Source organism: Podarcis melisellensis (assembly GCF_964234715.1).
Source record: "Podarcis melisellensis genome assembly, chromosome: 1".
NCBI classification, from domain to species: domain Eukaryota; kingdom Metazoa; phylum Chordata; class Lepidosauria; order Squamata; family Lacertidae; genus Podarcis; species Podarcis melisellensis.
Genome location: NC_138528.1, coordinates 52,047,946 through 52,075,589, shown reverse-complemented (window position 1 = coordinate 52,075,589; position 27,644 = coordinate 52,047,946). Strand labels below are relative to the sequence as shown.

At 43.3% G+C, this 27,644-nt stretch overlaps 1 protein-coding gene across 1 annotated transcript in view; it reads right to left on the bottom strand.

Moving 5' to 3' along the window:
• ALX4 (ALX homeobox 4) overlaps nt 1-27,644 on the bottom strand; it is a 50,187-nt gene that overhangs the window by 3,072 nt on the left and 19,471 nt on the right. The window contains exon 2 of the mRNA XM_081892108.1: nt 11,989-12,299. Within this exon, the coding sequence (XP_081748234.1) occupies nt 11,989-12,299 (311 nt within the window). The remainder of the gene's footprint in view (nt 1-11,988; nt 12,300-27,644) is intronic.

Here is a 27,644-nt window from a genome sequence, read left to right as displayed (position 1 = left end):
GTTGATTCTTAAACCAAAGCCATTCTTAAACTGAGGCGCACTTTCCCTAATGAGACCTCCCACCACCGGTGCCCTTCCACCGTTCAGATTCCTTTCGTCTTCTGGGGCAAAGTTTGCTAACCAGAACACCTACTTCCAGTTTTGCATGGTTTGTTCACTGAATAGTTTGTTAACAGGCTGTTCGTAGACTGAGGTACCACTTTATATTGAACAAAACTAGCTGTTCCTTTCTCTTCTGGTCCATTTTTCTGGTATGAGAGCTTTATTGTCTTAAAGTGAATGGTAATCATCCTGCACTGTATCTCTGTATCAGGACACAATGACTTTTGAGTTGTCAGAGAGGTTCCTTACCATCTCCTTCCTATTTATTCTGCACATTTCTAAGAGCTGGTCTAGCAGAATGCTGAGCTACAAATTGGGAACGACCCCGGTTCAAATCTGATCTCTGTCACCAATTCACTAAGGCAAGCCATGTTCTCTCAGCCTTAGTCTGCCCATAGGCTTGGACCATGCAAGGCCCAAACAGACCTGGCCAGTGCCACCTGCAAGGCTGACCCAAGGCATTGTGCTGCCTTAGATGGATTCCCTCTAACTTTTCTGAGCATACAAACGGAAGATGCTGTGCTATCTGTTTGTTTCTCCATCAGTTCTTTCACCTGCTTTCTTAATCTGCCTACTGTGAGGAGAAACAGCCCTGAACGTCCAACCAACACATACCCTTTTGGGCCCCACTAATATGAGAGCTCCAAAGTCTGCCAGGTCAGGTTGTTGGAGGTTTCCATTATGGAAGGGAGCAGGGAGTCCAGTACTGTACAGAATATCTTTATCCAGTGCAGGAGCTCCATCACTGACATGGGAGAGGAAGAACCAATATATCCCAATGTGCCTGGGACACTCTTCCAGAATTATAGGGTTAATCACTTATTCACTTACCTAGAAGCAAGTCCCATTGAACTCACGCCTAAGCCTGACTTCCAAATACACATCTATAGGATTGTCCTTTTAAGCTCTTTATTCTTATATCACAAACAGAGGGGCCATATATTAAATGTGCAATGATTTGGTGAAAGGCAGGATTATAAATTTAATGACGACGACAACAACAACAACCAAGTGGTACCTTGGTTTACAAACTTAATCTGTTCCAGAAGTCTGTTCTTAAACCAAACCTGTTCTTAAACCGAGGCACGCTTTCCCTAATGAGGCCTCCTGCCGCCGGTGCCCTTCCACCGTTCAGATTCTGTTCTTAGACTGAGGTAAAGTTCTCAAACCAAGACACTATTTCCGGTTTTGTGGAGTTTGTAAATCAAATCGTTCTTAAACCAAACCTGTTCTTAAACCGAGGTACCCCTGTACTCTAAACATATTTAGCCCGTAGCAGCTGTAACCTGGCACTGATACAGTCTAGAAAAGGCCTGCTATTAACACAACATGTAACATGGTTGCTTGTGGAGGTGCCAAATTATTGAATTTTATATTTACAGTGAGATGCATGGCCAACACAAGGAAATGCATAGATTAATCTGATTCACTATGGGTCCAATGCTTCACTGTCTTTTTCTTTCCTCCAATGGGAGTTTTGAAGCTTTGTTCATACTTTTGAAGCTCAAACAAAATCTTAATACTAATCTTGCAATACAGCACTAAACAGCAGGGTTCTACAACATATGCAAGACAAAATGAAAACAACTAGAATTGAGGAGAGGTGGGGGGGAGGGAGAGAGATGGGAACTGTTTTACAAGGTAAAGTTTTAAAAAAGATGTACCCAAAGTATAAATGGTGCATTTAACTAAGCAAGATTTGGTCACAACTCACAGGGGAACAACTATGAGTCCAGAGATATCAAAGTGCTATGGGCATAATGTGAGACAACCAACTAAGGCTGTGTAAACCTTCCTGTTGACACAGCATTCAGTGTGCTCCCATTGCTGGTTTGGGCAGAGGCAGTTTTAGGGTAGTACAACTAGCGCCACAAAATTGCAGAATGGAGAGGAGGAGGTGAGATGGTGCCAAATTTTAGCATTGCACAGGGCACCACTGAAATTTGAGAGCCCAAAGGCCACCACTGGTTTGAGAAGTGGTGCACATATGATATTAGCCATAATCCAGATATATTCCGTATCTATCCTGTCATTCCTTAGGAAACACTGCATTTTGATGTGCTTTCTGCTCAAACCAGTTTCAATCCAAATTGAGAAAAACAGTGACCTATCTGCATTTTAAGTCATTAATATTCACACAATCCCAGTCACTAAAAAGTGATTAAGACTCCAGAAACCTAGTTATCTATTCAGTCCTCAATTATTATTTTTTCTTGGAAGATCCTAAAGTTCAATATTCTATTCTAAGAAGACAGTGATGCTGCCATAATAGTAAATCTGCAGTACACTGTCACACAAAAAGACAAAACTTTCAATAATTAAAGCAGACTCCCAATCAGTTGCCATCGTTTTTGCCTGTTTATGCAAACTGACTATGCCACGTGGTTAATTTTTAAATTCTTTGCTATGTTTTAAATGGCTCACGTATCCACCATGTAATATGCAGTTCTGCTCTTTTGCAAGAGATGATGCAGCTATTAACCAGATCTTTAAAGTAAATTTCTTCCTTTCTTAAAATATAATAATCAGGAACTAGAATATTGTGCTTTCCAAAGGAACATTTCTACAAACTGGTTTACATTAACTGTATTTGGCTGACCTGTGTCCCTCATCTATTCCCTTCAATAAAACTGCAAGGAGGATTGAACAGCATAGCAAAGAGGTAAAATTATCTAAAGGGGGCTCACAACTGAATTGACTGTACCTACAGCTGCTTGCTGGGGTGTCATCTGCTTGCATTTATACAAATGCATTCATGTTTTGCTACAGGTTAAATGTGTTTAATTGAATTTTTATTGTCATTTTGTGTGTATGTGTAGCCTCTCAAGAAGCAGGAGAGCAAGAGTGGATGGCAATATTCTTCCGTCTCTGTCTACGGCTCTTCTGTTCTCACCCCTCTCCTTAAAGTCTGACTTCCCTTGTAAACTGCAGGAGTCAGTCTTGCCAGCATCTCACTTTGATCTCCAATAGGAGATTTCTCTCTGTCTGCTTAGGCCTGGCAAGGAGATTCTCAGTGACCTGGAGGTTTCTTCCCCATGTGGCTCCAGGATGGTTTGTATCTCATCCAAGCAGCAGCAGCAGAAGCAAAGCAATCACTCATTTATGTGAAATGACTGAAACCGTGTCTGCATGGGCGTCTGCCAGCTGCAGCCTTTGGAGTTATTTTTGCTGACCTGCAATCTGCAGAAAAAAATGACAATCCCCAGCGGTGCAGTTAGGTAATTTTAGACTCTGGCCTTAACGGTCTTACAGGGTGAACCCTTTTTTAGATGGTTATGTGTATTAACTTCGCTGACTTCAAGATGTAGGAAGGCAGCCCTGTTGCTTTTGAGGGGCCTTGCAGCACATTCCCTGGGGTTCTGACCCAAAGTCCTGACTTACTGGTGCCACTGAGGCAATCCCTACAGGGAACCGCAGAGAGGCTGCAGAAGCATAGTGTGTGCATGTTAGGTGAGGGGAGAAGAGACAGACAGGGCTACATCATTGTTGACATACCACTAGCACTCAGGTAGTGAGAATACAGCATTGCAACTGTATTCATCACCCTCACAGTCTTGTTTTGCCTTCCCCACATGCTGATATTACCCCTCCCAAAAGCAGCCCAGCTGGCAGCCAGTCACAGGCTTGGTCAGCCGATGTATCTTTGATCTGCAGATGCCGAGTCCACAGGGTGACCCTGCTGTGCGAAGAGGAGTGGGTAGCAGGTAGAGAGGGTGCCATAAGCTGCTAGCAGAACATATGCTCCGCACATGTGTCCATCCCCAGACACGGCAAACGCATTTCTTTCTGTCATGGTGAAGCATTTGCTATGCTGCTCGTGAATATGGATGATGTGCACCGGGCAACTGTTCTAGAGCGTCTAGGAGTGCCCCCGGGCAAGGAGAAACCTTGACAGATGATTTCTAAGGGGAGGGTTGTGCTGGCAACGTGTGTCAGAGCCCAGAAAACAAAGCCGTTTTCATACGGGCAGGTTAAAGCCTTCAGAGGAATGAAGCTGACCCTACGCTGTTGAATTAGTTGAGTTAAGAGGGAACCAAGATGCTGTTTTACATTTCTGAAGGGGCAGGCATTTCAGGAACCATCATTTTGACTAACAAACTCCTGAGAAAGTAGAAGAGGGGTGCATTCAGGGCCCTGCTCAGGAAAATGAACAGGAGGGACCCGAAGCGGAGGCTCACCACATTTTGAAGTCGGTGAATTGTGGCACTTCAAGAGGGCTCCCCTTGAAAGACCAGAGTCTCAAATACCTGAGCCATCCAGTTCTGCCTCCCTGCCAGGGACAACCTCCCTCCAACTTGCTGCTACTGTTGGGACCAGTTGGGCTTCAAGGATTTGAAAGCATATGCCCCACACTTGTCTTAAAGTGTGCAAATACTTTTATGTAAAATGGCTGTGTCTGCAGGGAGGAGGAGAAACAGCTAGCACATTAGGGCCAAATTATTCAGGTTTATTAACTACAGTAAAAGTTGATAATTTGTTTGTTTTTTGCTGCATTTTGGAAATTGGGGCTTGTTCATTTGTAACTTGGTTTTTGTTTCTTTTAAGTCTACACATCTCAGAAAACATGCAATAAAGGAACCTAGTCTTCCCAGTAGCCTCTAATTCCTTGGTGTGGTGAATCCAGTATGCCCCTTTGGCATGGGCTGTGCTATGTCAAGTAGAAGCAAACTGGGTGTTATCCTCAGAGGACTCATCATTAAGTGTTTGCCAATGCCCTGAGGCCATCAGATTAGAGGCCTGACCTACGATTAAATTTATTTTACCAGGTCACTTACAGATCAGACTGGGTAGAGCGCACCCATCCTTTGCACTAAAGTCAGCAAAGGCTGGTTCATGGTGGCAAATGGAGTGCTGCTCCACCAGCCTCAATCTGCCCTCAGTCAACCCCAAACTGCCTGCCTTCTTACAGACAACCAATCAAGGGTTGACCCAGCCTGTCAACTGGCCAATCCACTGGTTGGTCTCCCTGCCATCCACCCTTCCAGCCACAATGGCCACCAACCACCATTACCAATGGCAGCTGGCTTGCCACCAGTGGGACTAGGGGTGAATTTCAGTACCAGCAGAAGAGCATCACTCGTGCCCTTTTGGGCTTTGACCTGTACATTGGTTTCCTGATGCTCCAACAGTGAAACTCTATGCTCCTCATCCTCAAATCCCTTCTCTTTTTGCTTATTCGTGCTTCATCCTTTATTGCTAGGGCATGCCATTTTATCATGAACCAAACTGGGTTATTTTTAAGTAGTAGGGGATAAAAGAACAAGAAGTAATAATAATAATAATAATAATAATAATAATAATAATAGATTTCTGCTTCTAAAGGTTTTAAAAACTAAGCAGTAGCTGATATGCAGATATGAACTCATTAAAATTGTCCAGAGTTGAGCAATTGTACCAAACTAAAAACACCCACAACATCTGGGTGGATTTTTTTTATAAAAACCCTAACTGGAACCATTTGAGATGAGTGTGGTGGGATCCCTACTACCTCTTGGCTCCAGAAAAAGCTTTAAAACATGATATAATGAAATGCAAATGTTCGCAAATTGTGTACAAATGCTCAGATTAAAAGATTACAACACTTACTACTGAGAGAGATATCCTAATCACTATGATTTCTAGGGTGATATTTTTAGACAACCTAAGCTATTCCTCTCTTCTATTACAATCCTTAAAAAAACAAAACCCAAAACACCACTCTTCAGTTCTTTGTTTTCCAGAATACATGAGACTGACTTTCGTGTGGTTGAGAGATGGAGTGCAAAAAGAGCCCTGAAGGATTCTAATGGCAAAAGGCTGAAAGCTGTGTTGACTCTGCACCATTTTGATAAGCAAAATGTTTGATGTCTTAGTATGTTTCGATATATGCTGTGAGCCACCCAGAGTGACTCGGGAAACCCAGCCAGATGGGCAGGGTATAAATATTATTTTGGTGTTTGTGTACAAATATATGAAATCCAATTTCTTCCACCAGAAAGCAATGGATCTTCAAGCATGCAGTGTTGGTAGCACTCACTTCTATAGCCAAAGGCCCTTTCAGTTTACACCTCTTCTATCTTTGCTTCACAGGAAACAGACTGGAAAGCTCTGTGCTGTTGTATCACATATGCTCAGTCAGTCATGATGTTTATCCCCTGCTGCATTCAAGGGTCAGTGTTTGCCACACCTGCATACCATTCAACGCTTTGAAGCCAAAATCTGGGAAGCCATTTTCCTGGACACCATCTCTCCGTTTTTAACCATGAGAGCATGGTGGCCATTTTGGTTGTCGTGATCTCACGTGATTTTGTGCTGCAGCCCCCCCAAGTGCTTTTTTGGGGCACAGTGCCCAAAAACATGTGTTTTGAGGCACAGCACAAGATCAGTTCCCCCCAAAAAGTGTTTTTTTTCCCAAGGGGAATCTCACTGCAAAATCGTGTGAGATCATAGCAACCAAAATGGCCACTGTTCTCTTGCCGGGTATGCACCTGGGGGTTGTTTGAGATGGGCCTTTTGTCAATATGATGAAAATGAAATAAAATGAATGTGCATATCATCTCCTAGTATTCTTTACTAGTCAACTAGTCATATACTTAAATAAAAGGTTGCAGTGTTTGGGACTTTTAAGCTTAGAGAAAAGGCAGATAATAGGTGACAGAATTGAAGGTTTATAAAGTTATAAACTCTTTCAAAATACTAGAACTCATGGACATCCAATGTAGCTGAATTTTGGAAGGGTCATGACAGATAAAGGAAAGTACTTTATTCACACAGCACATAGTTAAACCATGGAACTTGTTCCATGTGAGGCAGTGATGGCCATCAACTTGGTTGGCTTTATTTTATTTATTTATTTATTTGGTTTTTAAAATTACAGTTTTACAATCACATATCCAACATACAACATAAAGACAAGATTCCATAGAATCTTCTGGACTTTCCTTCTCCCCTTGGTTGGCTTTAAAGGAGGTTTAGAAAAATTCATGAGAGAGAGAGAGGGAGGGTGGCTATTAGCCATGAGGACTATGTTCTGCCTTCGCAGTTGGAGCCTCTGCTCACCAGTCTCAGCCCCCCACCTAATTTCATCCGCCTCTTCCCCTTACCATGTTTCTCTACCTGCCATTTCATGACTGAGCCCAGCAACACTTCAGGTCTCATGACAGATTGGACAGGCCTTGGCTGTTTCTGCTAACGTTTTCAGGAGACCACATTTTGACACTTCTCATTAATTAATCCATAATCAATATGGCTTGCTTTGAATCTAGAATTGTGGATTATTATCTGTGGTTCATCCATAACACAGTGAGCTCAGAACTCCCAGGGACCCAAATCCAAGTCCTCTCTCCCATGCTTGGACAAAGTAAATAAGGAAACCATCATGCTCAGAACGTAAAGTTCATTCACACTATTGCCTCAAATTGTGGTAACCATGGTTTGTAGTTGGACAATAGCCATGCATCTACCCATCAGCACACTTGAACATTGTGCAGATCAGGGTGGGGTGCTTGATAATGAGTGCCAAAACATGCAACAGTTGTAATCAAATATTAAATGTTATGCACACCAAGACCTGCATGGATCCAACTCTGCATGGTCTGAATGAAAATCACAGCAGGAAAAGTCATATCAAGGCACAGATGGCTGAAAAGATTTTGGGGCCTGAGACACAAAATACAAATGATAGCAGAAATATAATACTACTACAACAAGACGAAAACCCACACAGTGGCATTTTGATGCCCTTTAATGGTGCGCCAAAACCTGCCATGTAAGATGTGCTACCTACATCCTTGTCAACAGTAGGACTGGCTCTGTCTGAATGGGCTCCACACATAGGACTTGCAAAAAAGGTTGCCAGATGGAGTGAGCTCCTGTTCAGGGTGCCAGTAGCCAGCCAGAATCTTCCAGATTCCATTCTACCCCCTAGGTTTTACAGCCCTCCCCGACCCAAGTCAGTCAGCATTCTGCTGTCACTGCCTCACTGAGCATGGTCATTGCGCTCTTTTGGGGTTCCCCACCTCTAGTTTTTCTACACTTCTCATTAATTTTCATTTAAGTTTTCATTTAAGACTTGGGGTTCCCCCAGACCTCCCTCTTGTGCACAGACAGTGCCATTTGGGCTACATAAGGATCCACACTTGGAGAATGTGTTTGGTATGCCTAGGATATAAATTGGTTGCACTGATTTTAAAAGGGGTTTCAATCTGGACTCTGGCTGTGCCTCTATACAGCTGTAGGTCTGAACTCTCATTCACAGCATATCCCTAGCATCCACCGCCGGTTCTCATAGCTACCCACCCACGTGCCCCGCTTCAGTTGTCTGTCTCTTTCTCATGATCCCTGTCTCTTGCTCATCCTCTCCACAACCTCTCTCTCACACACAACCTCCTCCCCCTCTTCCTTGTCTGTTTCACTCCCTGCACAAGCCTTCCTTATTTCTTATGAAGGGCCATGAGCGCTTCTCTTGGCGGCTTGCTTGAATGTAGGAACAGAGCCAGAATTCATCTTTAAGCGCTGAAACTGGACACCATTTTATCAGTGGCCTGGAATGGGAAATTGGAGCCTGGGATGAGAGAGCTGAATAACTTGAGCTTGTTTTCATTTCATGTTTAATTTCCTGCAGGCTTAGCTCAGCCTTTCCGCTTCTTCCACCAGCCTCCCAGGGTTTTATGGGAGAAAAGGGATCAAGATATATTACTTCTCGCTTTGCTTTTTGTTGTGTTTTGTTTTTTCTTCACCCAGGCGGTGATTTTGCTTCAGCAAAGTTTTGACATTTCCACCTTGCTTTCAAGACCCCGCCACATCACAGGGTCACCCATGGAAAAGATTTTCATTAACAAGCGAGCACTCAGGGGACGGACAGACATTTCTTGGCACTCAGCACAGTGGAAGGAGGCAAGTTTGTAAGCTAGGCAACAGGCTGCCAGAAAGAAACCACCAACTGGGGGAAAGCAACTGGGAGCAACGCTGGGTGGATGTTCCTGTGCTATGTGGAAGCAGAGATGCTGGATCCCTTTTCTGTCCTTGGGGACACATTAAGCTCCTTAAACTGAATCAGACCTACACTGACTGGCAGCAGCTCTCCAAGGTCTCCAACAAAGCTCTGTGGCAATGCCTACTACAGGAGCATTTAACTCAAGATGCTGGTGATCACATGGGGGGCTTCTGAATGCAATGCATAAACTCTTTCACTGAGCTTTGCCCCTTCCCTAAAGAAGTATTGTGAATTGATTGCTTCCCTTTTTGACTGGCACTCAAATCAACTTAAACATTCAGTATAGAGCAGGCCCATTCCACACAACACAGGGCAGCAAATCTGAGCTTGCTCCTAATTGTCCACTTGGCAGGGAGCTGCACTCAATCCTTGCTTGCCTGATGAGCGTACCTGTTTAATACATAAGCTTGCAATGGCCTGTCCTCTCCCAGCTCCTGCTCAGCGTGCTGCTCAGGTGAGGTGGGCAGGTGGGAAAGGTAGCACCTCCAGTCAGGGCAGCAGCTGCAGAGGTGCATCCCTAAAAAATTTTTGTGCCTGAGGCAATAGCTCCCACATACACACACTATGCTTCTGGCTGCAGCCACCACACCATTCTATCTGAGTCCCCTAATCTAGCCTGCTCTTTGCTCCCCCAGCTGGTCGGTTGCCCTTGGGTATGGTAAAGGATGCTCTTCCATCACCTGTGTCAAAGTAAGATTCATCTTCTGGTCTGGTTGGATTCTGTATGTGGAATGCGGGGGAAGAAATCTTGGACTTTGCCTCAGGGAGCCAAAAAAAATGCCTTGAGCCAGCCCTGGAGCTCAGTATCATTTCTGCTGACTGGTAGTGGCTTTCTAGGCTTTCAGACAAGACACCTTCCCATCTCTACCTAGGGATGCCAGGGATTGAACCTGGAACCTTCTGAATAAGCAGGTGAGACGGAACAATTGAGAGTCTGCTTTAAAATCCTGATTGTTCCTTTGTGGCCATGTCTCTACCTGTCCCACAACTGATGTCACATACTATATTACCTCAGGTGTGGTTTAGAAAAAGTGGCTTCATGGAACAAATCAGGACCCCTGTCAGGTCTAATTAGGCTCATGGTCCAGAGATGTCTCACCTCAGCTCTACGTGTTCCTAGACTACAATTCCCACCTTCCCTGAGCACTGGACCCAGCTGGCTAATGGGAGTTGAAGTTCAATAACATCTGGAGGGCCACATTCCCCCTTCCTGCTTCACTGCTCTGAGAGGAGCTTCTTTTGTAGAAAGTGTTTGTGTGTACAGAGCAAGAAGTGTAAGGCCTACATGCAAACGTTACGGGGCAAATTTTTCTTTATTGCCTTTAGACACCAGCTGTGGAGATTAAAATCCAAAGCAGTCGGAAAAGTGGCCTCTTTCAGCACCTGGAAGGGAGCCAAGCTACAAGGAGGTGGGGGAAAGCCTCATAACTGAAAGCTCTGCAGGGTTTACTGCAGACAAAACCCACAAAGTTATAATTGCTCTCTGGGTGAGCTCTTCTCCAGGTGCCTGGCTTCTGCTCAGGTATCTTACTACTCAAGTGTGAACTTGGGAGAGATTTAGGACTGACTAGAAAACCAGGCACTCTTGAATGGTGTTGAATCCTTTCTCCACCCCTATCAATCTGGCCTTGTCCCTCACTTCTGTGCTGGCCTCATTTTCATTAGGAAATATAGAGGGTCAACACCATCTTTCTGATCTCTCTGGGCCTATAGGCACCTTTCAATGCTGTGAACAGTCTGATTTTACTAGACTGCTTGGAGGTGGGTGGGAGATGGTGGTGAAGTCACTTTTGTCATTTTTCATTGACCAATCTCAAGTAGGGTTGTTGAAGCACACAAAATTTAGTCTATGAAGCCGCCAACTGGCCTAGGGCTACTCCTGCTTAATAGTCTATTTGAAACCATCCAGAGGTTTGGTATAATGAGTACAGCCATGACCTCACTTTTATTTATTTCTCTTTTTCCACTAACACTGGAACTGCAATCTGTCAGATAACAGGCTAAGTAGACAGTGTTAAGGAGAATAAAACTAAATTCAGTCAAGACGGCTAGAAGTTGCTACATAGTTCACTAGTCACATGAGAACAGTTAGGACATTGCCATTGAGGGGCACATCGGGGATTAGGGATGAATATGTCTTAAAAGGATTTATAAAGGGAATTTGGTGGTTCTGACTCAACAGAGGTTTGCCAGCATATGACCACCTCTTGTATCAAGCGTGGTTTTTGTTCAAGTTGTTTGGGCATTTTGGGGTCTCTTCAAAAAAGCCTGCAATATTATATGCAATATTATATGGAAATATATATATGCAAACCAATATGTATACTGTACATAAGATGTAGAGTTTCAAGACCCATGCAGTACAATATTTATACAGCATACTTTTATCAGTATTAATGCATATGTATTTTTATACATGCATAGTTGTATGTATCTGTTTATACGCTGGTTACTTTAGCAAACCTGGCATGTACAATACCTTGGTTCTTAAACTTAATCCGTTCCAGGAGTCCGCTTGACTCCTGAAACTGTTTGAAAACCAAGGCGTGGCTTCCGATTGGCTGCAGGAGCGTCTTGCACTCAAGCGGAAGCTGAGTCGGATGTAGAGCTTCCGAAAAACATTCACAAACCGGAACACTTACTTCCAGGTTTGCGGCATTCAGGAGTGTATTTGTTCAGGAGCCAAGCCGTTCGAGTACCAAGGTACCACTGTATTATGCAAGAATTTTTCATATTCTTAGCAGAACAAAACAAGAATTAAAACAAAATCTGTGCATATAAGCTCAACGTCGAGATTTTCAGAAACTTCCATCATAAAACATCATAAGCAGCAGTAAATGTGAAAAAAGGGGGGGGGGGACTTGAGGGCATTCTGGTTTTCCTGAACTCATCCCCGTAGTTTCAGTTCTTACCTGAACTCGGGCTTCAGTGAGATCTGTCCTCATGGCTAACTGCTCCCTGGCATAGACATCTGGGTAGTGGGTCTTCTGAAAGACCTTTTCCAGCTCTTCCAGCTGATAGCTGGTGAAGGTGGTGCGGTTCCGCCTCTTCTTGCCCTTGTTGCTCTCTGAGTCAGTCTTGTCCATCGGGCTGGGGAGGTTGCTACTCGCCCTCTCCTGGGATACCTTCACTCCGGTCTCTTTCACGCTGAGGTAACTGCCATCCATCCCGGCAGGATCTGAGCCTGGCTGCAGCTCGGCCTCTCCCAGAGAACTCTCTTTAGCTGTGTATGTGGTGGTGGGGGAAACGGGAGCAGGGAAGGAGATAAAGGAAACATAAAGCTGTGGATAAAATGAATGAGGCTGAGCTGGATTTACACCAGGGTGGAAAGGAAGAAGGTACGCACAGGGAAGAGTTGAGATGGGCAGATAAGGAAGGAAGGAGAAAGAGGCGAGTCAGGAGGAAGAACTTTTAAGAAGCGAGGAAGGCCGACCATTTGGCTTAGGACATATATGAAAGGTGAAGGAAGCAGCTGGAGACCTATAAAATAAATAAAAGGATTCTGTTTTAATGACTTAAGGAAGATTAGCTCTAGATTCCACGCTGTCAGGGATTTGAATTTGTCTTGCTAGTTCGGCTGTGGTTTCCTGTGCTGAAGCAGATTACCGAAGGGCGTGTAACTGACGATAAGGAGGATATCATACATATATATTATATATGCTTACACAGGGTGTTCCGTTTATTAGAGAACATGCATTCTACTTTTTATTCTGCAAATGCAATCACATTGCACAGTGCTATCTTGTTCACACAGCCTAAGTGTGAGGAAGTAGGGGGGAATCAAAAATGCTCAAATATAAAGGAAATGAATCTTTCACACAGATGTTGCGGTGCAGGTCAAATTATCCCACACATGAAAGAATGCAGTGGTGTAACTTGCAATCCTGTGTGCGTCTACTCAGAAGTAAGTCACACTGAGTTCAGTGGGGTATTCTCACAGTTAAGTGGGTATACGATTTCAGCCCTACAAGTCTAGCAGTTCTATTCTTTCTCCTTCAGCCAATTTAGCACTTCCTTTGCCCGTATTTGGTTGTGTCCCTTCTTCAACGAAGCAGACATTATATGATTACATATCCTACTGGTGGCAACCTGCTGCAGCAAAACCTTTCCCCAGCACATAATAACAATGTTCCTCTTCAGGGCTCTAGTCAGCTTGGAACAGGATAGTGGTATTCAAACAGGGTTTGAATAAACACTTACAATTGAGAAGAAACAAAACAATGTAAAAAGTTAATAATTTGGTTCAGAAGGAGGAATATAAGATGATTGCAATGGAGACTATCAAGTAAGGTTATATAACAGTGCAGAACTAACAAATGTACTAAAGAAACCAGACGGGGAAGTTGGGGGAAGCCGTAGGATGGGGGGGGGAATACTGGGGGTGTATTGCGTGTGTTTTTTAAATATGTGAATATATTATGATGATGAAATATAAAGCTGTAAAACCAATAAAAATATTATTAATAATAATTTTTTAAAAAGAGGATAGTGGCTACACCATAAAATATACATGAGGGAAGGTGTCACATAATGTGCAAAATGCACTTTTTTGTGGTAGATAAGCTTTGTCTCATATGCCACATTTCTGAAAGTGGAATAATGGTATATTTTAAGTTAATGCCACTATTGTAAATGTATTTTACCTAAAGTTACTCCTATTGATTGTTATGGAGTTAAACTTTCATGTAAACAGGATTACGGCCAGGGCTTTTCTTCAGCCAGAACTCATTGGAACTCAGTTTCAGCACTTCTCAAGTGGGTCCCATTGCTATTATAAGAGAACAAGGGAGGCATTCATGGTGAGTTCTGGTACCTCTTTTTCTAGAAAAAATAGCACTGACTATGGCCTTAATTTAACTTCGACTTCATGACCCAGTTATTTTTACACATCACTTGGGAAGACAGGCGACCTAATATCAGTGTACTGGAAGAAGCAAAGATCACCAGTGCTGAAGCAATGATTCTTCAACATCATCTTCCTTGGACTGGTCGTGTTGTGTGGATGCCTGATGATCGTCTTCCAAAGCAACTACTCTATTCTGAACTTAAAAATGGAAAGCATAATGCTGGTGGTCAACAAAAGAGGTTTAAAGACTGTCTCAAGGCAAATCTAGATAGATAGATGATAGATAGATAGATAGATAGATAGATAGATAGATAGATGATAGAGATAGATAGATAGATAGATAGATAGATAGATAGATAGATAGATAGATGATAGATAGATAGATAGATAGATAGAGATAGATGATAGATAGATAGATAGATAGATAGAGATAGATGATAGATAGATAGATAGATAGATATAGATAGATAGATAGATGATAGATAGATAGATGATAGATAGATAGATGATAGATAGATAGATGATAGATAGATAGATAGATAGATAGATAGATGATAGATAGATAGATGATAGATAGTTTATGCTGTAACTAAGAAGTTAAAAGAATAGTGGAACTTGTTTTCTCAAAAACAACAAAACAACACAAATACAAATACAAAAAAGCCAAGCAAAAGCAGACTTAGGGTTTATCCCTACTTACCCTTTGCCCTATTCTTTCCAGGCAGAGGTCTGCACTTTAATACTCTGTGTCCAAGCATTGGTGGTGGTAGTTGTTTTCTCTGAGCTTTCCCCATGAAAACCTGCTCTTTAAAGTTGAATCGGAGCAAACGTCAATTCAGGTTTTCCATGGACTGATGTTTGCTCTGATTGAACTTTAGAGAGTAGGGTTTCATGAAGAACCTCCAGAGCAACAACAAAAAAGTGGGGGCTTTAACATGTGGACTGTGCCTGGAAAGAGCATGGGAATGTGTGGCCAGGTCCTTAGAAACAGAGTAAGAGAACATTATGATGCAACCATAGTTGAGCATTTATGGAGAGTAGTACTGAGAACAATATGCACAACTTTCTTACTGAAGTCTATGAGGTTGAGGGCTCATCTACACTGAACATGTCCTGGAGCCAGAAAGCATGGGTCTGAGCAGTTTTCTGCTTGTTCTGTGCTTTCTAGGTACGAGTCTGAATGGTTTTCCATTTGCCCCACTTTCCCCCCTGGGAAAACTCGCTCTTTACTGCTGAATTGGAACAAATTTCAGTCCATGGAAAATCCTATGAACATTTGTTCCAATTCAGTGGTAAGGAGCAGGTTTCCCTGGGGGAAAGCGGTGGGATAAGAGGAAGTGTGAACAAGCCCAGTATCTTTAACTTTGTAAAATATTTACTGCATAATGGATTTCCTTTTGTAGACTTACAAAAATGCTTTATGAACATGTAAGAAAGCTTTCTGAATGATAAGTTAATGTTTCCAGAAAAAAATGCAGAGCACCTATAAGCAAACTTTAAAATAGTTGCAGCTATTAGTTTTTCCTAGAATTAAAGTAATGTGTGTGTATATACCTTTTTTTTTTTTTTGCAAACTACAGGTTTAGGACAGAGAGAAAATAAATACTTTAGGGTGTATTTGTTAACTCTTCCTTGAGGGTCCCTCTTTCTAGACTTTTTCCTGACCTTTAGATGTTCCTTCCTGTTAGACAATAAATGGAAAATTTATTAACTGCTTGCTATATAAGAACTAACTAAGGAGTTGTAAACTGATTGTGGAAAGCAATTGAGGAGTTTTTTTAGCTGGTTGCTGGGTTGATTTTTCTGCCCAGAACCCCTAAAAAGGCCTCATGCTGAGCTGCACACATTGGGAAAATCAGAAATTAGACCTGAGATGGAGGTCTGAATTGCAAATAGGTGAGTTGAGAATGTACCTAAAACTGAAAAACAGAGCAAAGGAAAGTCTGTGGGGTGGAGTCCAACTCTAGCCCATAATACAAAGTTCTAAAATTTAACTCTTCAAACATCCTTTAGGTTTTTTTCTTTCAAGATCACTTAAGTAATTATTGGGTGATTGTGCTGATGAAAAATCCACCCTCAGGGAAAGTCTTTAGCGAGAAAACTTTTGGGGGCACTTCCAACTGAGGCTTTTGTTGTTCAACTGCACTGCCTTATTCACCAAACTTTTCAGAGGGTCCTATTCTTAAATTGCTCTCTCTCTCTCTTTTTTTAAAAAGCTATAGTTCTTTAAATGGAAGCTGTCATTGTCATGTTACATATTAAAATGACAATTCCCCTGCCCCCCATCATCCTGGGGCAAGGGAAGCACAACTTTAAAAGGGTGGCACATCTACATTATGGTTGAATTACTGCCTTCTCCTTTGCCTTACAACTTAGGATTGTTTTCTCTTGGTTTAATTTTGCTGGTTGCATGAATTTTCGGTCCCTATTTCTTGCCAATTTTATTGTTGTTGCACTTTATGGTTTTTGGTTCAGCTTGTTTTTATTGTTCTGATTGTTAGCTGCTGTGAGCGGTTTCAACAATGATGGAGGGGCGTGAGCGTTTAAAATGAATGAACGGGGGGAAACAGCACATGACGTCAATCACGTGTCTTCCCACCCCACTGCCCACATTTTCTTATTTTGTCTAAGAAACTGCGCAAACTGCTATTTCTAACCAGTGGCTGTTGGGATGGAGGGAGAGGAAGAGGTATTTCATTTCTGCTCTTTTCCCAAAAGAACATAAGAGCCCTGTTAGATCACACCAAAGGGCATTTAGTTCAGCATCCTTTTCTCCAGCCAGATACCCATGGGAAGCTTCCAAGCAGGACATGAGTGAAACATTCCTCTCCTCCCTTGTGATTCCCAGCAATTGGTATTCAGAGGCATACTGCCTCTGCCACTGGAAGCAAACCTTGCGTAATTCTGATGATAATTCAGCCCCCTCATGCTGTGCATTCATTAGATTTTGCCCAGGAACTGTCATCTGAAATTGGGTAATGGTTTGGAACCAATCAAAACACTTGTCGGGTATTTCATAGTCAACAATGAACAATGCTTCAACGAACTTTTGCTTTTGCTACCGAATTCCAGAAGTTCAGCTTGCAAAGTTTGGTCTTTGTGTGTTTCAGCCTTATAAAGTGCATGTAACTGTGTGGAATGTCTCGCAGTGGTTCAGCAGACAGTGGATACGGGATGTTTTGGTGAAGTTTGCCTTGCGGTCTACCCAGGAGACAGGAAGCAGAGTGTCAGGAAAGTGAAAGGGATGAAAAGCCTTAAATAGAAAGATATATCAAAGCCATTGGAAACATGGCAACGTCATGATTTAAAGGAGCCTGTTAAGTAACTAGGCCCAGTGTCCAAAAAAATCATCCAACTAGAGAACATTTCAAAGCAATCCTATGCAAGAATAGGCAGAAGTACGGTAAATCGCACTGTGTCAAGGAGGGCTTAATCCCAGGAAAGGTTATTTTGGATACTGAAGGGCATTTTAAAAATATTTTGTAATATGGCGTATGCACCAATTGTTCAAAAAAGCAGTGTTTGTGTAAAATGTTATATAGCAAAAGAACTTCATTTTTTGCAGCAACACCAAATTTCTGATGGAGACCTTGGACCAATTTCCCCAAGGACATCTAGTGAACCATTGGCGGAGACGGAAACACAACAGCCTCAAATCAACGTTCAAGTCTTAAGCCGCTGGATACCTGTAGCACTTCAGCATGCAATTAGACTGACAGTCTGCCGAAGTCCATCCATGTATTGGAGTGAAGTGTGAATTCAGTTAACACTGCATTGGACAAGACAGCAAAACTCAATGAGTTGCTGATTAAGTAAACTTTGGATTTGGGGAAACAAACCTAGGTCACAATTCTATTCACACACATATCTGGAAGTAAGCTCCACTAGAAACAATGGGGATTCCTTCCAAGTAAACATGCATATGACTGTGCTGGGCTGTTAATCCCTCTCTTGAACACACAAAAGCAAAGCAGGGTTGCTGATATGCGGGTGCAAGTCTTGTTGTTTATTTCATTTACATCTCCCTTTTCCCTTAAGGAGCTGTCCACAAGCTACTCCCCCCTCCTTTATCCTTATTACAGCCCTGTGAAGAAGGTTAAGCTAAAAGAGAATGACTGTCCCAACGGCATAAAGTCAGCTTCATTGATGAATGGAATCTGAACCCGGCTTTCCCTGCAGGGAACTGGATCAAACCCTCTGAGGGCCACTTGTGTCATATGGATGGAACCACCCACCTGTCAATCACCTGGCATTGTAAGATATCAAGTCAGGAGGGCTGCAAAGGAATAAGTGGGAGCAACACCCCACCCCCTGTGCGTTCCTGATTCTTCTGATTCTTTATTAGTGGGGGGAAATTTTCTGTCACCATGAGAAGAAAAGGGTGCCAAATAAAAACAAGCATCATGTTTTGCCAGCAAAGGAAGAATTGGGGGCAAATTTAGAATGCACTCCTGATTCTTTCTCCTTTAGACACAGCTTGGTTTCATATATGACATCAGGCCCTGGAAAGGTGGGTGAGGTTTGCCCTAATTCCTCACCCCTTCTCTAGTTGCTAGACCATGCACCGTGCTCCGTGGAGGAAGATGTAATGTATTCATCTACTCTTGGTGAGACTCTTTCCCTGCATTTCCAGCTTTTGTGCTGCGAGTGCCACTGCGTATTCAGCCAAAACGGCACCACCTATGCACAATGGGTAGGTATCAGCAGGCAAGTGAGAACCCAAAAGCATGCAGTACTGAAATCTTTTTTGGGGGAAAGAATCCTGAAACAGCCCAAGGAGAACTGAGTGTGCTCAGTAGCCACAGAATGCTGACTCGGTGACTGAGAGGGTGGTGGACAGAAAACAATTAAGAATGGAATGGAGCAGAGAGGCAGGAATCCTGAACCAGGTGCTACTTGTCAGTCCTGCTGTAGTTTCTAGAAAATTTCCTCTTGACTCCTCAACTAGCTTTTGCCCAGATCTGAAGTGCCCAGAGAGTACAAATGCTGTCCCATTATAAAGACTAACTTGTATCCTCCTTCGATGAATACAGCTGCTTTCCTTCTTTGTTGCTTTCTCCCTCAGGGGCTGAACAAAATCATCCTGCAAGCCAGATGCTGTTCGCAGGTCACCATCCGCAGTTTCGAAACCTCTGTACATACATGCAGAATACGTATCTAATTCATCTGTTCATTATATTGTTCACAAAACATCAGTGGTTTCTGGGAATCATTTGGGGGTTGGACCTGCTTCCTCAAAAACTACAAGAAAGAAGATTCCACCTAAACATTAGGAAGAACTTCCTGACAGTAAGAGCTGTTCGACAGTGGAATTTGCTGCCAAGGAGTGTGGTGGAGTCTCCTTCTTTGGAGGTCTTTAAGCAGAGGCTTGACAACCATATGTCAGGAGTGCTCTGATGGTGTTTCCTGCTTGGCAGGGGGTTGGACTCGATGGCCCTTGTGGTCTCTTCCAACTCTATGATTCTATGAAAAAGGCATTGTCCTCTTCTTCGGGGGCAGGGTTTCCGGATCCAAATGTGGAGGAAATCTGCTCTCCCGTGGTGCTGCAAGCATGATTGTTTACACATGCCTGCAAAACCAGGAACCACCTTTTCTAGGGTTGCAGGGTACCTGCACACAGGTAGGCTCCCTGCAGATGTTGAAATGGTACACATGGGATGGGACTTGCTGCCTTGATATAAGTCGTCCCCACACACAGGCACTCCATGCACACGCAAAGATTGTGTTAAAAGGGTAAAAAGGTCCTCTCTCAGACTTCTAAAGAAAAACAACAATGGTAGCCCATTTCTGGGTTTTGAGCCACCTGAGGTGTCCTGTGTCCCACCAGCTGAAGAGGGCTGATGCATAGCCTCCAACATTACTCCAATGAAAATAGGGACGTCCCAATCCATAATGATAATTTTACTATTTATACTCCACACATCTTACTGAGTTGCCCCAGCCACTCTGGGCATCTTCCAAACATATATAAAAACATAATAAAACATTAAACATTTAAAAACCCCTTGCCTATATAGGATTGCCTTCAGACGGCTTGGGGGTTGGATAACTCCATACCCTCCAACATTTCTCCAATGAAAATAGGAAAATCCTAAGGAAAAGTGGGACATTCCAGGATCAAATCAGAAACCGGGATGACTTCTCTAAATTAGGGACGTCCCTGGAAAATAGGGACACTTGGAGGGTCTGCTGATGTAACTCATGTACTGTGTTGCGCAAGCATATTATGTGGACATGTGGACATCTTGAGTTACCTATAAAGCATACTGAACTGGAGCTATGAAAAAGAAAAGAAAAGAATGATTTATCTTCAAGTTTCTAATCTGGCAACCATTACACTGGCATTTTCCAAATTCATATCCCTGTTTATGGCCCTCCTGAATTTGTCATGCCTGCTAAGCCCTTAATTGTACAACAGCATTTACAGGAAGACTCCATCTGAACTTGGAGCCATATGCATTCTCTTCAAAAAGCTGGAAGCAGAAAGGAAAAAGAACAATAGAAGATGAGGGGGGTGACTGTCATCTGCCAACTTTTGTTCCACATAGCTCTCTGCTCGCTTGCTCTTGCCAGTAGAGGAGGGAGCTCATCGTGGACGGGTATAAAAGAATTATTACAGAAAATAAATGCATCCACAACACACAAAGGGGAGAATAATTCTTGGCCTGGTCTAACTTCATTGGCTGTTGAACAATCTACAGAGCGAAGACGAGCCAAGAGCTTTCAGCAATATATATATATCTCCACTGCGAGTGATCAGGCCAAGATAACATTAAGCCCATGGTATCAGCTGAGACATTGTCTTGGCTCTCTGATTTGAAGTGCTTGAGGACCAGCAGCATGTTGATGCATTTCATGCAGAACACTTTGAAGGCAATGTGGTATGGGGGGGCAGCTAAATAAATAAATGGGTTGGATAATGTAATTTGGAGAGGCCGACTCTGCAAATAGGGAATGGTTTCTCTTTATATAAGGCACAATCCCACCAAAGTTCTCATTGACTCCATCAGGATTAACCCACCTCCTAAAACATGTTTGTTGCATGTTCCCAGCCTATGTTTCCAGACCGCATGGCAAATACATAAAGTGAGGGAGGATCACATACATGTGCACATATGCATGTAGTCTAGGGACTCCACCACAAACAACTTCCCCCGAGGGAAGACCACAGGTGGTTAAAGATGCCTGTACACATGTATGTAGTTCTCACTTGACCTGATTGTGTTAGGAAACACTGGCACCATTGCAACGCGGGGATATTTATCGCATTCGTATCCTGCCTTTCCTTGAAGGAGGTCATGGTGCTATACTGGGTTGACATCCTTCAGCAGCTGCCAGCGCTCCCCACCACTGGGCCTTCCTTTCCATTTTCCCAAGTGGCTTTCCCAATGTAGTGTCATTCGGGAGCATTGTGAGAAATTTAAATGGTCCCCTTCCAGTCACCCAGCACTACTGCTACAATCAGACTGCTGCTGCCAGGTAAGGTAGCCATGGCCCTGAAGATCTCATTGGGGGAAAGGTGGAATAAAAAAATTGAACCAATCAAGCCATCGGTAAAACTGAGAGAAGCGGGAAAGGGGATTGTGTAGATGTTTCATTCTACACGGATTCCCATGTGTGAGTTTATGAGATCTTCTGTCAATCTTGCCTTCGTTCTGGACATTGAGTTCTTTTGAAAGCTGATGCATAAGATGGCCTGGAGACAAATTTTATTTGTGGAGGGGGGAGAAATCCCCCCTAACAAAATTCAACTCCTAAACTATTTTGAAAACCTGACTGTACATAGTAGAACCGATCAGAAGCCGTTGGGTCCCCTGGTTTGGAGGGGTGTGGGTGAGGAGGCTGTGGTTAAAATATATGACCCTTATTTTGACATCTGAAAGGAAACAAAGTTCTTTTGAAAATCTGGTTCTGTGTGAGTGCAGGAGGGAGAAAAAGAAAGATTAAAGAATACTTTTCGGAGTTCAAAGGAGGAGCAATGGATTGTGTTCTTCTGGGATTAAGGAAATCGCCAGGAGCAGGTCTTTATGGGGATATTTCATAGCATGAGAGAGCATCTGGAAAGTGTGAGCTACTAGATTTCTTCAGCAGGCTAATAAAACTTTCATCATGTGTACAAGGTTGCCATTGATGCCAGTAGCTCATTGAGGCAACAAGACTGTATTGGAAGCTCTTGCTGTGTAGGAGGCCTTTTACAGCCGTTTGCTTCATTGTGCTGCCTATCTCTCCTAAGGCACCTGCTTTAAAAGATGCATCATTTCCAATGATGTGTAGGATCAACACATTCTAGCGGTACCTCGATCGCAACGAAGTCCTGTTGAAATCAATAAGACTTATGTGAGTCACAACTAAAAGGTTTGACTGATTTCAGTACAACTTGGACACAATGAACTTTCTGACTCAAGGGATCAGTGTCCAGTGTTGTATGTTTAAGTGCAAAAAATAATAATTCTAGAGAGGCATACATTAAACCTTCCCTTCTAAAGCAGCTGCTTCCAGAAAGAGGTGGGTAACGACTGGAGCAGCTCTGCGATTTCAAAGGAAGTTTGGCACTGGAAGTAAAGGATGCCCCACAGGAGATTGTGAAAAGGAGGGATTTTCCTGCTCTTTTAACGTTTAGCCTTGTTTCCCAGAGAATGGAATGCAAAGAATCGAGTTGAAATTATGCTTGGGCGAGAGAGATCGTGTGTCTCGCCTGTGTGCAATCACCTTTCTCAGCCAGACACACTTAAATTTGACCAGCCCTGTTTCTTAGTGCCAAGATGTCTACAGCTGAAAAAGGCTTTCTTGATCCTGGGAGATAAAAGCAGGCAAAAAGAATTTTCTTTTTGGAGCAATTCAGGTTAGTGTAGGAAAATGCAAGGTTTCAGGATTCATGGAACGGGAAGATAGCAAAACTAAAAAAAAATCTTGCTGCACTGAGCTATTTGTAGAACAAGGACACAGGAGATATTTGCTTTCACTATTTCTAGATAGCATGCAAAAAGTAGGCAAAATTACTTCAAAATCCTTCTTATTTCAGCTTGTTTTCGACCATGCTCAGAAAGGTAATGGGATTTTAACCCCAGCCATGCCTTTGGAAGTGCTGTATATATTTTGTTTTAAGATGTAGACAAAGGTCTTGTCCACACCAGAGCAAAATATGGGTGCCACCACAATGTTGTCTTGTTGCAGACCGTTCCCACTATAAATGTGGGGTTTTGCCAGTTCAGATTTGGGGCGACATTCAGTGGGGCAACACTGGGATGGGGAGGTTGTTATGTGGGTGCCCCTGTATTAATGGGGACAAGGCCAAAGAGAGCAGGAAGAGCATGGTTTTGTAGAGAGAAGTGCTTGCCAATTGACCAAATTTCTTATTTTGCTTGTTTTACATATTCACAGGCCACTTTCCCTGACAATGAAGAGAGCTTCTTATTCTGTGCCTCCAGATTCTAGTCATCTCTAAGGATTGCTATTCGCCCCCCCCAAAAAAATATATCTAGTTTTACTGATGCTTAGCTTCATATATTGCCTTTCCAAAGTCTGTGCCTATGATATGTGTGAAATTCATAATGAACTAAAAAACGTCATGGAACACGACTCTTTAGCAATTCCCAAGCACAACCACTAGATGGCGTTTACCATGCGATCAATAATAATATTCGGGGGGGGGAGGGGGATAACAAAGCCAAACCATGGCAGCCGTCTAATCCACACTTAAGAATACAGTACATTTAATTGAACTCAGTAGGACTTACTTTTGAACAAATATCTTTCTTCACACATCCCACCCATGGCCTAAGTCTCGCTCCTCCCTCCTCTCACCTTACACATTGCTGACAGCTCTAAACTGCCTTCAAAGTGCTTCTCTAGACTGTCACTACCGGTATTTTGTAGCAGGGAATCAAGCGCATACCACAATTAATGCACAATTAAGGTGTTCTAGCACCATAGCCCAACAAATTCACAGACACACGAAACCCACAAACCTTCCCATTAGTAAAATAATGGGGAAATGCACTGAAAAGTGCAGGATGAATTAATGATTAATCAGGAGACCTATGAACACCCTGCAATCAAATCGGGATGAATTCAGGATGAATGCTCATTACTGTATAAACTCCGGAAAACAAATCAGAACGAGTCCTCAATAAAGACCACTCTGTAAGCTTTCTGCAAGCAAACCAGAATGAATACTCAGTAAGAAGGCTGTCACACGTTGAAGCCGCAATAGTCCTCCTCTTTTTTTTAAGTGCTGATTGTCCTTTAACATTTTTGAGGGGTTTAAAACACATTAGAAATGTAGACATAATTGCCCTGCAATATGTTAGCAACATACCTTAGCAGATGTGAAATGGCAGGTTGTGTCCTGCAGGGCACTTGGATGCTGGTACATGTGCATTGACAAGCCTAAGTACCTAAAAACTAGCCCATTTTGCGCCCTGAGGTGAAGGATGAGTTTGCACAAGCAAGCAGTGGTGTAGCATAGGAGGGCACCGGGGCGGTTGCCCTGGGTGCAAAATTGTTAGGGGTGCCAATCTCAACACCCAGTACTGACTCAATACAACTGCGTGCTTCTGTCCCTGGGCTCCATTGAAAACGACTTCTCCTGGGTGATACAGTTAGGCAGCTGAATGTGCGTGCGTAACTCTGCCCACTTCCCTCCCTCCATACAGCCCTGGGTGCTGTCAACCCACGCTACGCCACTGCATGCACACTCCCACAATTCTGTGTACAGAAGCTGACTAGAATCTTACTTTAACGCTGGCAATGTGATAGTGCACCAGAGAGCATCGGACTAGCTCAGGAGGTGCAGGAGAGCCTATGTGGTGTGCACGGCTTTGCCCTATAGCACCTTGATGACACTCTCTGCCCCCCAAGCATCAAAGCTTTTCACTATGAAGGACCAGTGATCCACAGGAAAGGTCAACTGTGAGCACAACCAATGGTGGATGAAAGCAGATCCTGCCAAGGGCAGAGCTAGAGCCCAACATGGGCAGGGTAGGCAGCATGGCAGGATTGCATAGCTCTTTCTTTGTCTGCGCCACCCAACCCTTCTCTACTTCTTCATATGCACATGAAGCAGAAGTGGACGCAATTCTCAGAAGGGCAATCCGGAGCCCATGAATGAAAGAACAATGTCTAGAGAACCAGACGGTGCTGAGGGCCACATGAAATGAGGCAGAGGGCCACAGATTCCCCACCTCAGCTATGCACACTTGCTTGAGAGGAAACTCAGTGGGGTCTACTTCTGAGCTGACATGTACAGTGGAACTTCGGGTTGCGAACATGATCCATGATGGAGACACGTTCGCAACCTGCAGCGCTACGTCTGCGCACGCGTGTGACGCGATTCAGCACTTCTATGCATGTGCAAAGCATGATTTAGTGCTTCTGTGCATGCAGGAGCACCGAAACCCAGAAGTAACCCGTTCCGGTAACCCGAATACACACAACCCACAGCGATCGCAACCCAAGGTATGACTGTATAGGATAGCATACATGTTAGCTTTTAGAGAATCTGTGAGCAGAGCAGAGCCCAGATGAAGAACGGTTCTAGCAAATGACACACAGAATAACAAAGTTTTAGCAAAGCATTCTTTTTTAAAAAAAGTGAAAATAAGGATAAAACAGAGCCAATGATTTACTAGAGACAGATGTCAGAAAACAGGGCCATGCCTGGTAAACAGGGTCTGTTGAAGCATCTGATTCAGGACTGTGCTAAACTTTTTCTAACTGATGCTTAAATCTGTTTTTGTATTTCCTGTGTTTGTACATCCAAACAAAGTGACATGTTGCCTGGAATCCAGAATTGCCTTTACAATGGTTCTCCTCTCCTTTCTGCCTTGCATTATAACAATTCTCGTGAAATATGGCAAACCGAAACACTTTATTGGACGCATCCTGAGAAAAACACTCCATTTTATTTATTTACGTCATAAAAATTATATACCCACTGAGTGTAAAACAACAACAACAATCCTACAACCCTCAAACACCATGCTAATTTCTATGCTCAGAAAATAGCGCTAGATATCAGCAACAGAGTTTAAGGTGCAGAAAGAATGCTACTTGAATACTGTAATGGGGAAAATGTTCCATCAGAAAACCGTAGGTATACTGTACACTTACCCTCCAAAAGCAACTGACTTACAGTTTTGTTATCTATGACAGCACAAATTGCAATTTGCACTCAAACCAGGGCATTTTTCAGCCAGAACTCATGGGAATTCCATTCTGGCACCTCTCAGGTGGGCTCCGTTGCCATTAAAAGAGAAAGGAGGTGTTTGTGGTGAGTTCAGGCACCTCTTTTTCTAGAAAAATAGCACCATCCATTCAGTTTCTAAAAGGTGTTGGATTGCACAAATGTAAAACTCATACTGCCCATACCAAAGTGTGGGAGGCAGTGGAAGACAGGAGTGCCTGGTGTGCTCTGGTCCATGGGGTCACGAAGAGTCGGACACGACTAAACGACTAAACAACAACAACAAAGCCCATAGAGCAAGGAAAGGTTGACTCCTCTCCAGCTGTTCCCACCTCTGCTTCACTCTCTTCAGGGCCACATTACTGCTCTGGGCAACACTACAAGCATAACACCCTGACTCCTTGTGCGATGCCATTACCCTCAAGGCTGTGGCTATGCAAGTAGTCACTTCTTAAGTTGTGCACATCAATCTTTCACCCGGCTCTTTTGCACAATGGTTTAGAAACACTAGATCCCCTCACACGAGACAAATCCTCCCTTTCAGGATTGGGCTGCAAGGCATGTCTGGTTCATTGTACCATTGCGGTGAGGCAAATTTGTGAAGAAAGCAATGTTTCTTTACTTATTATTGTGTGGCCCTTGCAGCCCCTATGGGAGGCCTGGAGCACAGTCCTCAGAAGTGGCTGTGAGGAACTGGAGGCTTCTCTTTAAGGAGATTCTGAGCAGAGTTGTTTGAAGAGACTGGGAGAGGAAAAACAGACTGGCGGGGGAGTGGAAAAAAGCCACCACCATCCAGAGAAGACAGTGAAGCAATTTTCTGCCACCACACGTTGATGGGGATTATTTCTAGCCTATGTGTTACTTTGGAATAAATATGTTCTGTCCTGTTTCTAACTTTACGGGGGAGGGTAATACAAAAATCTGTATTTAAACATGTAGCATTTAATACATTTTCTCTCAAAATGGACCTTTATATATACATTTTGGTTTTGTTTTGGTTTTTTTTTTTTGTGAGCCACGAGCTATGTCACAGCATTTTAAGTGCAAAGCCCAATTTACACATTGGTCTGGGAGGTACAGATCAGGTTGGTTGGTATCCGAATTTGCAAAGGCAGAATTCCTCAGGCATCCCAACAGCAATTCCACAGCCATGGAAGTGACACAAGGCGGAGGCCTACACAGGCATCCCAACACATGACAGTGTAGCCAGAGACAGGTCTAAAAATCTAATCGCCCTCAGTTGGTGATCACTTAGCTACTGGACTCCATAGGAGCCAACGGGTCTTCAGCCCTCCCAATAAAATATTTGAGGGGGCCACACACACACCCAAAGTTGATGGCCACTGCCATTCAAATAGTGTGCACCGCGCCATATGATTATGTGGGGCAGGGCTTTCCTGCCCACCCCCATATTTTATTCAAGTTGGCACCCCTGCTGGACTCCATCGCCTGTTATTGTTATTGTTTAGAGGTTTACCTCAATTTGTAGTTTGTTGGGGGTTGCTAAGAGCTCTAATTCTGTGAGGGGTAAGCTACAC